Source organism: Oreochromis niloticus, linkage group LG14 (genome assembly GCF_001858045.2).
Source record: "Oreochromis niloticus isolate F11D_XX linkage group LG14, O_niloticus_UMD_NMBU, whole genome shotgun sequence".
NCBI lineage: Eukaryota > Metazoa > Chordata > Actinopteri > Cichliformes > Cichlidae > Oreochromis > Oreochromis niloticus.
This window is the reverse complement of record NC_031979.2, coordinates 14,674,760-14,690,833: the sequence shown is the minus strand read 5'-3', so window position 1 is coordinate 14,690,833 and position 16,074 is coordinate 14,674,760. Positions and strand designations below refer to the sequence as shown.

The 16,074-nt window shown below is 42.5% G+C and overlaps 1 protein-coding gene across 4 annotated transcripts in view; it reads right to left on the bottom strand.

Moving 5' to 3' along the window:
• Nucleotides 1-6,520: 6,520 nt before the first annotated feature.
• The window catches only part of dscamb (Down syndrome cell adhesion molecule b), a 125,318-nt gene continuing 115,764 nt past the window's right edge, over nucleotides 6,521-16,074 (bottom strand). For 2 of the 4 annotated variants that reach the window (XM_025898231.1, XM_005474552.4), the window contains exons 28-33: nucleotides 15,855-15,885; nucleotides 15,499-15,614; nucleotides 15,256-15,420; nucleotides 13,233-13,433; nucleotides 12,533-12,835; nucleotides 6,521-7,890 (exon numbers count right to left, since the gene is read on the bottom strand). In XM_025898231.1, coding sequence (XP_025754016.1) covers nucleotides 7,382-7,890; nucleotides 12,533-12,835; nucleotides 13,233-13,433; nucleotides 15,256-15,420; nucleotides 15,499-15,614; nucleotides 15,855-15,885 — 1,325 coding nt within the window. In that variant the 3' untranslated portion in view covers nucleotides 6,521-7,381. The remainder of the gene's footprint in view (nucleotides 7,891-12,532; nucleotides 12,836-13,232; nucleotides 13,434-15,255; nucleotides 15,421-15,498; nucleotides 15,615-15,854; nucleotides 15,886-16,074) is intronic. The other 2 variants (XM_025898232.1, XM_005474553.4) reach the window with 1 other exon arrangement.

Genomic DNA, 16,074 nt, shown 5'->3' with positions numbered 1-16,074 from the left:
TTCTTCTCTATCAGCTTGTGTCCTTGACTGCAGTGACTGGCTGAGCACTCGCTTCTTTTCTTTGAACTATTCTTTTTCCATAGTCGAATGATTGTACACCATACTTCTTTACTTACTTCACTTACTTCACTTAAATCACTTAAAACTTTTTTATAAATGGTGCTTATGGTTCTACAATGACATGACATGAGCAAGGTCTACAAACGTCTAATTACTGATCATGACTGACTGCTAGTTGCAAGGCTTAAGCCTGCCATGAACCGGAAACTGCTGAGCAAAAAGTATCTCCTGCGCCAAAATCGGCACCTTTAAGTGAGTGAAATTTGCAGCTGCCCACATGGTGAAGACAAATGCGTTCTGGAGAAAATTATGCCCAGAGTTATATTTGGAGGAGTGAAGGTGAGGCTTTCAAACCTAAGACCAGTGTACCAGCTGTCAAGCATGGTGGTGGTAGCATCATGTACAGGGGCTGTTTAATTGCCAGTGGTCTGGATAGAATAATGAAAAAGTTGGAGGGTTACCTCCAAATTCTTCAACTTCCCCTCAAATCAACAGCTAGACAGCTGAAACTTAGATACAACTGGTTGTTCAACCAGGTCAATGATCTCAAACACACATCATAACTGGTTTTTGGAATGGATAAAGCATGCTACCATTAAGCTTATAGAGTGGCCTTCCCAAAGCCCCGACCTCAACGCTATTGAAAATCTGCATTATGCTTAAAAACCATGTCTTTACCAAGAAACTAACCAGTCTAAATGAACTCTACCATATATATAATATTCAGTCCGAATTATGCCAGAAACTTGTTGATGGCTACCAATAGTGTCTGGCCATGGTGCAACTTGCTAAGAGACATTTAGCAATGTCTCATTATTGCTGGTGTATGTATATTTTATTCTTTTCTTTTTTTTTTATCAGTGTGGATTAGAAAAAATCCGGAATAAATTCAAACTTGTGCATCCAATTCTTATTTTTTTTAGACCTTAAAGGTGTTTGCTCTACAATCATTCTACCCTCGGAAAAAGAAGAGTTCAAAGAAATGATTAAAAGCCCAAAATTACCATGACCTTCATGTCCACGATGAGCGTGTGTAAACATCTGAAGTGTATCTGTTGGCCTACAAGTCCACAGCAAACTCGTTAAGTACTGAAAGCCCACTGGTTTGCTTGAGATGACAAAGGGAACCCATGTGAAATAATCTTCTTGTCAGAAAAATACTGTGCTCTTCAAGTCCTTCACTGAAGACAAGGATAGACGCTGCAGGATCGATACAGAGGCAGAGCGGAGAGATGGAGGTCAAGACTGAGAAGAAAAATAATGGGCCTGGGAGAGATAAACACAGCGAGCACAATCTGAGAACTCCGGGGGAATTTCCTTCCGTTTCATGCTCTCTAAATTGCCCCCCTGTCTCCTACCAACTCTTAAGGCACCTCATTATGAAATCCACCTGGGAGCTCTCTTGACTGTTCCTAACCTCGTGTGTTCACTGACAGTGCACATCATGCTATGGTATCCTCCTAGGAGAGTTAAAAGAAATCTACTAAAAATCTGCACCACAGCACACAAGGGCTTCTTCTGAAAATTAGCAGTCATACAGTACAGCCTCATTCCCGTGGGAGAGGTCTACTCGATGCTTGGAAGGGTTTGAACAAATTCTGTTGCTCAAAATAAACAATATTTTTTCCCACAAAGTATACCCACATATTGAATCTGAAATTTTGGCATACAAAATTATTCCACAAGCAAGCTAGCAGAAAAGTCAGAGACAAGTAAGAGATAAATGGATAGAACATCTAACTAAACTAAAAGTGTATGCATAGTGTTGCTTAAAGGTTACTTGAATTCATCTAGCAGGGTGGTGGCACATCCAAAATAAAAAAAGAAAGAAAGGTTACAAACCACTGCACTACACTTTTAGCTTTAAAACCTCCTCATCCCGTTCCACTATCTCAGAGTTTCCCTCAGTGGCTGCTGAGCGCGGTGGGAGGTGCGATAATGGCCCACAGCCAGGGGGCAAGTCACACACTAACACCCCAGTCCTGCTTCTTCCTAATGTATGAGGGCAAGTGAACAGGCATGAAGTATTCTTGGTGTGCAGGTGGGCAATCTATCTTTATTATAATACCACACACCAGCGAAGGGAGTCCACAGGTTTAAAAAAAGAAACTGCAATTATTGTCATTCGCCCACGGTGCTAAATTTGATTTCCAGTGTGACCGTTTCCTTGCAAACATTTATAGCAACTGCATGAAGTTTTCCTGGTGAATCAGCAGCCGGCAGCCAATTACAGAGTCTGCTGCAGACCATTTTCGTGTTGCACTGAATGGACAAATGTACGCACCGTAAAGGGAAGAATAAAACAGCAACAGAACAACTTACAGCAACTTCAGCTGCATCGATTTACTAGCAAGGATTATCATAGTGTGTGTGTGTGTGTGTGTGTGTGAGAGAGAGAGAGAGAGAGAGAGAGAGAGAGAATTTGTGTGGTTATTCATTGGGGTGCAAGCAATCTTTTCCCAGCTTCTGCTGTCTCATCCACATTTGGGGCACCGTGGGGATCACTGTGACAGTGTAAACCTGATCTAGCCCCCATTGTCAGCGCTGGCATGAATAATTCACAGCGTTCAGGGTGGCGTGCTCCTGCAGACACACGCTGGAATGGATGCTGGGTTGCCCTTGATGTTTCTCTCCAGGTTGTCACAAACAGTTTTGGTGCTGAACCATCCTTTTCCACCTCCTCCAAGTCCACACGCTCACTGCTTGTTATCAGCAAAAGGACTCGATTCAGTGACTGCACAGTGCCATCTGTTGATCAAAACCAACGCCGAGCAGCCGCACAAGCCTGTTTTAATTAATGCTTGTGCCATGCCAAGGTTGTTCTTCACTGTTACACATGGCTGGACTGGGACAAAAAATCAGCCCGGGCATTTTGACTAGAGACCGGCCCACCAGGTATTATAGGAAAAACCATAAAGCCTTTGAATGAAAACAAACGTCTTCGTGACAGTGATGTATACTGTCTTGTTGGTATATGTATCAATCTAATAAACTTATACCTACACCTCCCTATTCTGGTACTGTAAACAGTACTTAGCCGAAACCCAAAGACTCCTTGGTCGAGTTAACCTCCTGAACTATCTACAACACATGGTGGAAACCTGAAATTAAGACAGAGAAGACTAGAGGTGAGACATGATCATTACTGAATATTAAAATTGATAAATGACAGATTTAGTGATATTTTCATAAACTATTTATTTACCACATCAATAAACAGCATGGCAGGGCAAAATATTTTTTCTAACATGGCAACCTTTAAAAAGTGAAAGGAGACTGAAAGACAGGTGAGAAAGAATAAAACTTAATTGACTTTTTGATGGCATTTTACACACAGTACTGGTACAGAATCTAGAAAATGGGGGAAAATACTGGCATCATATACAGTACTTAGCTACTTCTGAAGGAATTATGTTGGGACCCTCAAAAAAAATTTACTATTTACAATAATGGATTTCTATACATTTTACATCAGATGAAAACTTTGGTTGTAAGATTCAGATAATTATTTGTTTAAAGCTAATTTAAATTTTAAATGAGAATATGATAGAAAAGTATTTTTTTGTGCCCCCCTTTCCCTACCTGGCCCCCTGGCATAACTTTGCTAGACCCGCCCCTGCACAGTTACCAGCTGTCAGCTACGTAGAAAAGGATCCTGGTGTTATTTGTCTCTCAGAAACAGTTCATAACTTCCCTTCAACTCATTCATGTCACCTAAAAGGTAAACCTGTTTCTCCATCACCTGTTCAGCTCTGATGATTCAGTAAGGACATCTCCTGGTTTCATCTTCATGTTTCCCTCTCACCACATATCCAAACCGATATCATGACCAGCAGCTTTACAGCTGTGGCTCCAGCAAACATCAGCTGATACTAGAAAGTAATATTAAATAAATTCTAACAACAACTTATCAAGCTTAAACGTGCTGCTGTTGTTTAGCGCGACATCCGCTGGTTTCCTCTTTCTGGCGCAAAGTGGGCGATAAACAAACAAGAGAGACGGGACTTGCGACAGAAACGCCGATCATCGTGTTCCTTTTCAGCTCAATACGGAACGCGTAATATTTTCTCTGAATACCAGACGTTGGCAACTCTACTAACTAACCTTATGAATAAAATAAAGTTCACTATCAGTAACATCACAGCACCCACCCAGCTGTATATGAACTCCGTCAAGTATGCAGTACGAGTTATTGTAACTGACTGTAAAAAGTCAGCACAACGAAAATAAACTCCACCTACACTTGGTTTATCTCTGACCCAGATAGACTGCAGGTCATAACTTCTCACCTGAAGTTCAGTTCACCTGACACTCGGACCAGCGGCCGCCTCGGGTCTCTCCTCCTCCTGCCTCCCCTTTCCGTCATCCACCTGCTGGCCTCCACCACTTGCTAATTTTACTGACTCTGTGGAAGCTCCGCCACAGCCACCACAAAACAATTGAGTTATTTTTACACATCTGCCAGCATCTGGCCAATCCGCCACCTTTCATTGTTTACACCGTTACGGGAAAAAAAAAAACAACAATAAAAAACCATCGGCCCATAAAAACGAAAAATTACCATCGGCCCACCGGGCAAATGCCCGGTATGCCCAATGGCCAGTCCAGCTATGCTGTTACATGCTCCCTGCTGGCGTGTGGACACACTCAAGAGACCGATTCATTGCATTCAAACAACTTCTACACACCAGTAATCCTCCGTAAAACGTGACGTGTTTGTTTTTTAGTGATGTGTGTGTTTTTGTGCTTCAGCTCAGTTTTTGTGGAGGCTTATGTCGATGAGAAATGTATCGACAAAATGAAAAATAAGAGAATAATAATAAAAAATGATCCCTTCAAACAGCCATTTCTTTAAAGTGGTTTTGTGTTACTTTTAGTTTAGTGTACTAAGCCTACCTTTCTACAGGCAGAAAACTCTAAATTGTTGTTGCTGTTAGGAGTACTTCAGGATGGTGTCTGTATAGTGTGAGAAGACTTGGCAGCACTGTTTAAGCTCACTGCTAAAGCTGCGACATTTATGCCATGATATGATGTATGTATGGATTTCACAGTAACTGGTAATTCACACAAAACTGGGAAAAGTTCAGGTTAATAATGGACATCAAGTGCTGTCAGATGATCGGTGTTATGGTTCCACTGTGACGTCGGACAGTCAGCCGATCAATGCAAAAGGTAAACGTTGTTTTTTTCTGCTGTATGACTATATGAATGAAGCAACTCATGGATTTGTTTTCCAGATATCATTAAACCTTTCATCCCTTACTTGTTAATGCTTTTTAAACTTTTTCCTTTACAGTATAATTATATTTTGTACGGCCAGCAGCTTTTTAGATGAGGGTCTTTTCCTCAAATGGCGATGGCTATATAAATATCTTACAAACTCCCAAACTACAACTATGCCCAAACGGAATTACCTCTGGAAGGAGTTTGATTTTGCACAGCTTCCAGCCAGAAGCGTCTGACAGATCATACTAGGGAACATGTGACTCACTGGCACCTCGACTGCAACCTTGGTGGGTCTTGGACCTTGGTTTTGAGATGTTTAGTTTCTCTAGTTTTGTATTTTTCATCAATTTTAATCTGTAATGTTGTTTGCTGTTCTCTTTATGTTGGTTGCTTTCCTTACCTCAGTTATCTGTGCCTTTAGTTCTCTGACAGTTTCAGTTGTTAGTTTGTGTATTTCCTGCCTCTCTCAGTCCTGTCACCGTCTCCGTCTGTTTACCTTTTGTCTTTGTGTAAAGTCTGCATTTCTGCTCTGTTACTTCCTGTTTAGTTGTGATAGTCTCTTCTCCTGTGTGCGTTGTGTTCAGTTTCCAGCTCTTCCAAGTTGAACAGTTTTGTTCTTTTTGACAGTCTTGTCATGGCTGCAAACACCCCTGCAGCCGGTGGACCTTTTCCTACCACACGTTTCACTTCTAGTCAACTTTCCATTAATATTTTCAGCAGTCATCTTCTGTGGCTTCAATGCATTGTTCCCCACTGACAGCTGTGTGCACTGAACTATAGTGATACAAGGTATTTACACTGTCTGAATAGTCATTTACTCACACTGGAAATTAAACATTTTAATAATTTAAGATACAGGATTTCAGATTTTCATTAACTGTAAGCTATTATTACCAAAGTTAAAACAAAAAACAAAAGGTAAAGGAAAGTTTACTTTTTTAATTAGAAGAAAAAAAATCTATTTTAGATGCACTAGTATTCGGATTTTGCATACTAATGCATTTCCAGGAACAATCGTCAAAGTAAAAAACTTTGAAGTTTGTCAAAATTATGTTAAATATGCAGAAAATCAGGCTGCAGTCATCAGGAGGTTATTGATCAAACCTCTTTTAGATATTACCAGACATGGCTGCCGTTTTTTGGTAAATTAGGAGTTTAGGTGGAAAGTATAAGAACAACCATGTTAAAGAAAAAGGAGGGATATTGATCTTTGGAAATATAAATCAAACTCAGATGTGTGCAAACATGACTAAGGACTTTATTAACCAAATCATTTTCCCCATAATATCCACAAATAAAAGTGATCTCTTTATATATATTCACATTGTATAATTTCATAGTGTGACAAAAATTCTCTTTCTCTGTCTCTTCTTTTTTTTGGGATGTCCAGCCATTCCTATTAATTGTCATTGGATCAGTCGCCATGCAGTCGTCAGAAAGGTTGAAAAACATTACGATTGGTCAGCATTGGCGGTCACGTCTGGGGTCTCTCCTCTTCTCCTCTGTTGGCTCCTTGAAGTGCTAAAAACCCCCTCAGTTTCCCAACCACAGATTTCATCACACTGCGACAATAAAACAAAAATAAATTAAGAAAGCAACGTTCTCCTGCAGAGTCCTCCTCCATGTCCCTTCTTCTTTTTTAAATATTTTCTGTTTTATATAATAATAGTAATAATAATAATGACTATAATTGTCCTTGATATAAATTCAATAGTATTTTTTTCTCTTTCTCAAATTTTAAATAAATCATTTTGGCAATCCTCATATTTTGTCACTTTAGAATAAAAGAATATTCAAGTAGAAAATAAAAACTGTGAGAGAAAATTTCATCAGAAGAGGAGCGAGGCGTGAGAGAATGAAAGGTGTGAAAGCAACAGAGAAGAGCGAGAGAGGAAACAAAGAAAAGAGTGAAAGAAAGAAAGACAGACTCAAAGAAAAGCATCCACTTCAGACGCATGTCAGAAACAGCTCTATATACAACAATTTCTGTTGTGGAAAACTGTCCGTCCTGTGCCTTTCGTCTGCCTCTTGTCCTTCCTCCTCCAGTGTGTCTGCAGTAGTCCTGTTGTCTGAAGCAGTCCGCTGTGTCCCAGTGTTATACCAGAGTGTAAGACTTGGCATAGGGGTTGTTGCTCTGTTTCAGGTGTCCTCTGGAGTCCAGCAGTGACTCCTGGGAGGTGCTAAGCTTGGCAGCCTGTGCTTGGGCTAGATCTCCTGAGGAAGGGACCTCTCCCCGGACCTCACCGCGGGCCTCTCCCCTCTCCCGGACATCCCTGTGTGGGAGGGTGGAAGCAGTTCCTGGCTGCCACTGCTGAACCTCCCTGGGTGAGGGCACTTCCATAGGGGTGGGTTCCATGGGAGGTGGCCTCTTCAGGGTACGGCTCCTCTGGGGCTCCAGGCAGGTCTGACCCATGGCTCCTCCGCCTCCTCTTGTTTCCCCTGTAGCACCGGCACCACTTCCACTTGCTCCAGCACCACCTCCACCTCCACTGCTGCTGCTGCCACTACTGCTGCTGACGCCCCCGCCTCGGGCTGGAAGAGGCACGCCGCGGTTCAACAGGAAGTCCATGCGGAGGTAAGGCGGCAAGTGGACCAGCTCTCCTCCTGGGAGGTGACACACAGGAGACAAGCAAAAAGACTAAAAATGCTGTCAGCTTCTAAGGTGTTTGTGAAACTAATGTCCCACTCATAGAGGTCTAAAGACCACTTGGAGACTGCATCGCAACCACTGGTTGCCAAGAAACCACAGCAGGAGGATGCTTGCTAATACTATAAAGTGGTCTTTATGAAGTATGCAGCGCTACACCCAAACCTCCTTGAGGTTGCTTGGCTGCTTGCAGTTGCAGTTGCACTGAAGATGCTCACATGTCTGGAAAACACTTTCACCAATTACTCACCAAGCAGTAATGAAGAAGTGGGGAATGCAATGGAGTTGCACCTTTTGAATCATGTTGGTTTCAGTGGTGAGGCTGTGAAGGTGAATTGTTCTCCTAGTCTGGTTGGTGCTAGGTGGTTAGTTAGAGAGTGTTTGCAGACAAATCTGTGTTTTCCATGCAAACAATCTGGTAGAGACCAAGGTGCAGCACCCAGGGTTCCTGTGACCAATTTCACCCAGAAAACTTCAGCAACTACTCACCAACTGTTTTGGGGAATGCATATTCTTCTCTAGAGACCGGAGGTTGCCAGTGGGGTTGCCAACCTTGGGTAGCTTTCTTTTTCTCTGCCCATGATGGAAATATCTGTCTTTTCTATCTCTAGCTGCTAAATGCTCAATTACATAGATTCTAACGGTTTTGGGGGGCGAGACAGTTTATAATGGGTGTCAGGTTGTTTTTTTAAAATCATTTAGCTTCTGTGTCTGGAGGAAATGCTAAGACCAGTGGGACTAATGAGTAGTTATGATATGCACCATAAACCAAAGCAATGAGGTGAAAGCCATTAAAATGCTCTGCAGAGCTACTGGGGATATAGTCGGGTGATAATTCTCCTTGGCTTCTTCGTCACTTACAAGATTACACGCGGTCATTTGCTGATTTGCTGAAGATATCGATTTGGGAAGCATTATTTATTGTCAGCTATCAGGGGTATTTAAATCAATCTAAGGCACTGCTTCAGTGAGGAGGAAATAAAGAAATCTTTGAGATATCACCAATAATCCCCATCTCTGGTGGTGAATATTTAACATAAGCTGATTCTGAGAGATGCCTCTGCCTGCCCCGAAACAGTGAAGCTACTTTCTGGGCTCCCTGCTTGTTTGAACACTACACTTCAGCAGGCTCAAGCCCTGACTTGTCTCCGCAGACTCCAATATGTTCTTCCTTCCCCTCAGTTTAAATTAATTGCACAGAGCCGGAAAAAAAAAATCTATATTTAATTCACATTCACGCCGGTACATTTTCTCACCTCGGGCCCCTCTCGGGATTATGATTCACGACTATTATTTTAATGTAATACCAATCTTCGCTATGTGTGAATCTATTTAATTTAAGAGTTGGTATTGGGAAAAGAGTGCAGGAGATAATGTAATAGGAAAGTGAATATTACAGTGTTAACTTTGCCATCACTGTCAGGGACGGATGCAGTGATGCAGTGGCTCTCTCCTCTTAAAGCGATGAAGCTGAGTGATGGCCTTCTCTGCCACCGGCATGTATGTATGACATTCATTCATTTGTCAATTTGCACTTTTCTCTCAGTGTTTCACTGCAAGAATGAGAAGAACCTTCAAAGGCCTGTGGAAACATAAAGCAGGTCAGATTTAATATCTTGACCGAGTGATAAACTTTGACTAAATGTTGTCGTTAAATAATCCTCTGAGGTGTTGGATTAGGAGAGGCGCTTTGGGTTCAGCGAGTTTACTGCTATTGTATCCATTCTACTGAGTGGATTACATGTTTAACAGAGCAAACAAGCCAATCTCAAAAGAGCGTCAGGTTACCAGATCGGGTGCTCTGCGGTGAGATTGAACACTTGATGAGCTGAGCAGCACCTGCACTGTTTCATTAGTCATGGAGCGTTTATGTTTCACGGGAGCAGGGATCAACATTTCAACACGTGTACGATTTAACGCTAAAATAACATTTTCAACGCATGCTCTCTCTCTCCCACGCACACTGACACACTCACATGTACTCGGCCCACACATGCACAGAAGTATACGCTATATGTAGACCCACACTTCCTGCCTGCACAGCATTAGCCGAGGTCATGTTTGCACTTCCAGCCCAACGTGACCTTGGAGAATGGATTTCTGGGTTCACGGGGAGAATGAATAATTTACTGTGTTTCATAACAAGCCCTATTAGTGCCACCAAAGATGATGAATGAGTAGGAGTGTTAATTGAATTAAATATAGATTTAAGTGATTCCGTGGGGGCTCATTAGAAATGTGGTTTGAAAATTCATCAGCCAGTAAATTTCAGATCGTTCAGTAATGGGGCATTATGTGTAGCCACGATACAACCGCAGCTCTCTGCCAAACCATTAATCTGTGCAAGTGTCTGTTCCCTTATCGCTGTAGTCTCCTGCAAAGGATATTATGTGTGTCGTTAAGGAAGAGCTACGCACAAAATATTTACAAGCTGATTGTGCGACGATTGCTGCTCATGGCCCCGTAAATCCAGAGGAACTTGTTGCAAAGGCCCAGTGGAGAGCTGCACCTTTGACCCCTGCATGGACAGGTTAGGTGAGCTCACGTCACTCAGGTGTAATAGAGACAAATATAGGGTTGAAGTCAGGTCATTTACCCACAGTCAAGCAAAACAACCTCCACACTGGGTCTGTATTTTTTAGAATTTACAAGTCTGGAGATGTTTTAAATGAGCTGTCTGGCATTTTGGGAAAGTTACTCTCTTCTAAAAGCTTGTTGGAAAGATCGATACTGCTGTCACATCTGTATGGCTACACCTGCAGTAGCAAGCATGACATGGCATTAAAAATGTCTTTTAAGAAGTCATATTTTAACATGGTAGTGGTCCTGTGCAAGTGCACACCTGCGCCTATCATCCAGCATCAGTTTCCAAGTGACCTGGGTGACAGAGACCCTGCATCCACATATTCAACAGTAATATGCATACAATGTTTCTAAATAATTTTGGCCAGATTGGTTAATGTTTTGCACCTCTCTCTCTGTACTCTAATAAATAGAGCTCTGGTAAATCTTTGTTAACTGTAAACTTCCAGAAAACCATGTAGTGATTTTATAGTCCATTAACTGCAAAGGCAGCAAAATACACAATGCTTATACAGCTAAAATAGCTGTACCTACCAGACCTGGTGTCAATTACTGATGTAAATGACACCAGGGTCTCAGCGCTCCCACACCAGTCTGAAAGGAGTCTGGTATCACACTGACAGGTCTCCAGTGTGGCAGTAAAGAGCCGTTTTGTGCCGAGTGACAATAGGCAATAGAGATTAGGTTGACTGATAGCCTTTAGCCGACCTCTCTCTCTGCTAAACTGGTGATACGAGTCCGCCGTCCTGTGCATAAATGTTACAAACATAATGAAGCCTAAGAAGCCTCAACTCAGTCAGGTCAAACTGAAGATTCTGGGATGCTTATAGCTGAGAAATAAAAAAACACAGAGACCTAAATTTCCAAACACCTTCGACTCTGCTAATTATCTGTGGCCCCAGAGATCAGAGGGGATGACAGAAGCGCTGTGAATACGTGTGTGTGTTTTTGAATGTCTGCGCTTCTGTGTGTGGCCAGCAGCTTTGCGGTGGGACTGCCAGATCTCGTAACTGATCTGCAAATCTCCCAGGAGGAGCAGAGGGTCACGTAAGGTAAGACTACAACCTGAGAGGAGAGAGCACAGCACAGCAGGTCTACCTCAAATTGCAGAAGTAATGAAAAACTTTGGAATCACGTTTTTTTTTCTTTAAAACCCATACGTATCAATTACTAGTAAAAAGTTTTTTGTTTTCTAACAATGACGAGCTTCCCCGGGGTTCAGCTGGGAAAACTGCATATTGGAATTCTTCTTGTTACTTTGTTAAGGGCCTAAAAGTTGCCAAAACAAGGAGCTACTCTCCCAGGAGGCCTGTATAGCAACAAACTAACACCTTTTAAAGAGCTCTGTACTGGTTTAATGAGACAATACCTTAGCACCAGCTGGGTGAAGACTAAGGGGATGCATCCTTTGGATGGGAAGCTGATGGCAGTTGAATTAAAGCAGAGGGTGGCCATAAAGTGAACTGACAGGCTTTTGCAGAATAATATGTGGTCATTTAGAAAACAGCTTAAAAGCCAAAGAGACCAAAGTCACTGGTTTTGTTGAAAGACTACAGAGGTTAGAGAAAATCTGTAATGTAATGTGATTTAGCTGCTCTGCCCATTACACAAAACTATACCTGCCTGTCGGCTTGTAAGTCGTGTTGGCTGCAACAGGAGAACAAAAATCTTTCCAAGACATGTTCGCTCACGTTGTTGGCAAAGAAGAAGCTCAAATTTTCCTGTTCGAACCACACAGGTGAGAGAGGTGCACATGAAAGCAAACGGATCTCTGCAACATCTGTTAAGCTATGTTCAGATGAGCAACCCAGTCAGTCTCAAGCATGTGGTATAAATGATTGCAGCTGCCCACATTTTTTGTTTTAGATTTCTGGTTAAATTCTCTCAACTGGTTTTCTTGATGAAGAAGACGAACATAGAAGCTTTTCTGTACATTTACATGCAGTTTACTTTCAGAAAGGGTGGTTCAGCTACGAGTTGTGTGTACGCTGGGCGTGACAAACACCACATCCTCACCAGGTCTGTGCGCTTTGGGCACGGCCATGTTCATGACCCTGCTGACATCCTGAGGTTTGGGCGGAGAAGCGGTAAAGCGGCAGATGCCCGACTCGGACGGTGTGCTAGAGGTCAGGCTGTCGGTGTAGTCGTTGGTCCCTGCTGTCATCTGTTCAGATGAGGTGTCAGAGATGAAGCACTCAGTGATGGTGAACTTGGCATGGCGGAGCTGTTCCTCCATCTTGGCATGCTCATAGGCTCTGGCCAGCTCCTCGTAGGTGGAGGAGGCACTCTCTGTTGATACCATGCTGCTCCGTGCGCGATCTGAAGGTCACAAGTCACACATCGTATAGCACGTGTTTAGTTATTGTAAAGAATGGTGTATTAAAAAGTTATGGTTTATCATACATGTGGATTATTGCCGTATTTCCTGTGCTTTTCAGGTTTATTTATTATTTAATGTGTTTTAAATATAAAAAATGCATGCGTTCAAGTTGGATTTGTACCCTGCAAACCTCAGCCAAGAGTACGCCCCAAAACTGCACTTTGGAATAAAAAACTACAGCCCAAATGATTTGGATTGCAGAGAAAAGCCAGCGTGACATTCATGCTGACTCCTCACACTTGAACATCTCACAACAGCAACATGATTTCTGTCACCTCCTCCAACTTTAAACCCATACATATGAGTCCATGTTGTTTCTGGACAGCGCCGCTCTACCTGTATCCTGTGAGGGGCTGACACTGTAGCTGTCGCTCTCTTTGTCCACAGATCCAGTGGCACGCGGAGTGGGGAGTCTCCAGTCAGTGGTCAGGGTATGTGAGGAGCTGGTGGGGTGTGGCCGGTTCAGAGTCCACTGGCTGGCGTATCGGCTCCGTGCTGCGGCAGGACCAGCTTTGGCAGTGCGTCTGGCAGTGGGATCTAAGTAAGGACAGAGGGGGTCGCACTGTTAGTGAACACAGGTAATAATTTTCAAACCACCAAAGTCCTCTGACACAACAAAAGGCATATTTTTTGGTCTAATAAATAATTGTTAAATGACATAGATAGATCTATTTAGTCCTAGCAACCATTGCAGAGTCCACCACACATGACAGGCACGAGACAAATGGATGCGAACAAAAAGTCTTATTTTATTTCTGATTTCTGTGTCAATAACACATTTTTCCATAACGGTGCAGGGATTTAAAAAGTGGATATGTACGTTTCCTGCTGGGCTTTCATGTAAAGCTACAATTACTCTCTCTAAGAGAACTGAACATTACACTCAAATCAATCGTCTCATTGCAGACAGACACACAAACCGTCACCTGTCACCCTGACCCAGACAGACTACTGGTCTATTCACTGCTGGGCAGATTCAGAATGAGTCTTTTAAAAAAGGCCTGGATTGGTCTGTGCAGAGAAGAATAGTGCTGGTAATTGTAGTAGGTCAGGCTGTAATTTTATCTGTGCGGATGGGAGGATAAATGATGGAGGTGTTTGGCCAGCAGCAGGGAGGGGGGAAAAAAAGCAGAGTCAGCATCTGGGCTCTTGCCCCACCGGACAAATTAAACGACCCAATCGTGTGGCTGTTTGATTAGAAATGACTGCAAATGTGTGTGTTTGACTGTGATGAATATTGGGCTCATGCCAGTGTTTTCAAGTTTATGTGAGCACAGATATGCTGTTGTTCTGTTTATGTCTTGTTTATGTGTTTCAGATATCAAGCAAACCTAAAAAGCACATGTTAGAGAAAATTAAGAACTTTTCTGATGAATTACAGTCATATTTTTACAGTCAGGAAACCAGCTGCTGTACTTTTGGAGAGGGAAGTTATCTCACCCTGTCAGTTCTTCTACTATGAAGTCTGTGGTTTAGCATTGTCTTGCTGTCCTTCCCTGAAAAAAATGTCTTTCCCTATACTCATCATGTTACTGGCCTGTTGTCAGTTAGCAAAATTAGTAGCAAAATAGTCCTCCACTTGTTTCTGTTTAGAACCACTTTAATTTCCAGCCTTTTCTTGCCCACAACCCAACATTTCTGAGACAACAAATTAAAAATGAGCAGATATTTTTTATGAAATAATAAAATGTCTCAGTTTAAACGTCTTTTATGTTTTCTGTGTTCTGTTCTGTGTGAGACTTGCAAATCATTTTAAACAGCCTGTTGTAAAATGAATCATTTAAAGTTTAAGCCATTTAATTTGGACAAACTGAACTGTGTGACTCAGTGTTACAAATACCACAATATATTGTTAGGTGAATCCATCTGCAGCTAACTGCACAAAATCACTTTGGTACATCACTAAGTGTGTGCATTGAGGTCTGCGTCTGTACTCGGGTCCAGCTGGCCAGTTGGAGCGCGGCGGTCAGATGGGAATATGTCAAGAAAAGGCAGGGAGATAACAGCTCTTCATCACTTCTGCTTCAGTGGGGCTCAAACACCAGAAGCCCAGCTGTTGTGCTTTGTCATCTGACTGCTAAAAGGTGGTACAATACTCCACGTGAGCTGCCTACTGTTAAACTCAGACCGGCTGGAAAACCCGTTTGCTTTGCATGTACTTTACTTCAGAGCGATTTGCACTGAAAAGCTTTTACTGTTTGTGTTTTATGGTGTAAGATGAAGCTGCAGAACAACCAAATAAAACAATATTACTGCTTTATCCACAAGACAGTATTCAACGGTATGCTAGAAGCACAGCACAGCACTCGCAGTAGTATTGTATTATTAGTAGTAGAGGAAATAAATGTTGAGCACTGACGGTGGTGGGACTCACTGGTTCCAGGCCTAGCATCGGACACATCCACCAGCGGTCCAGTGGCCTGTGACAGAGACTGGTAGTGGACTGTGTGGGTCACTGTGGAGGACTTCTGTTTATTGGTCTCCCCAAAGTCATTGTCTGTCAGCAGCACTGTAGACCTGTCATCTGCAAAACGGGGGAAAAGACTTTAAGTATCGTCCATATTTTACACTTAGACGCACAAGTCTCACTTTGAGGCCTTACCGATTGTCTCCATGGTGTCTCTCTCCTCGATGAGGAGCTGTGCTCTGGGGATGTCGATGTGCATTCTTAGCGTTTGCTGCTGCTTGTTCACTGTGTCGGGGGTCCGGGTGTTCTTACTGAGGAGATTAATAGGAAAAAAAATCCTTACTTTTCAGCTGTGATTTTGCACTATATTGCAGAAATGCTAATTGAATTTAATTTAAGCTGATAAGTAGCTGTAAGAAAGCAGGAGGGACAGTGTGAATGCAATATATTTGATTTTTACTGATGGGCACTGTAACTCCGGGCTACACAGTGATTTATGTTCCCCGCTCAAAGGAAAGCTGTGTGCATAAATTAAAATTAGGAACACATACCTCATCAGCATTTCTGCCAGGCTTTTGGCATCTGTGAAGTCAGCAAAGAGGCAGTTAATATACTATAATAGCACTGTCCTAGTTGATAAGCCACAGCAGCGCTAAGAGTCTACAATCACTGACAACAACTCTTACAGAAAGGCGCCAGGTGCAAAATACTCACAGAGGCAATTTCTTCATTTTAAAGGCAAACTCAGCCTAAAGTTTTACATTTAAGATT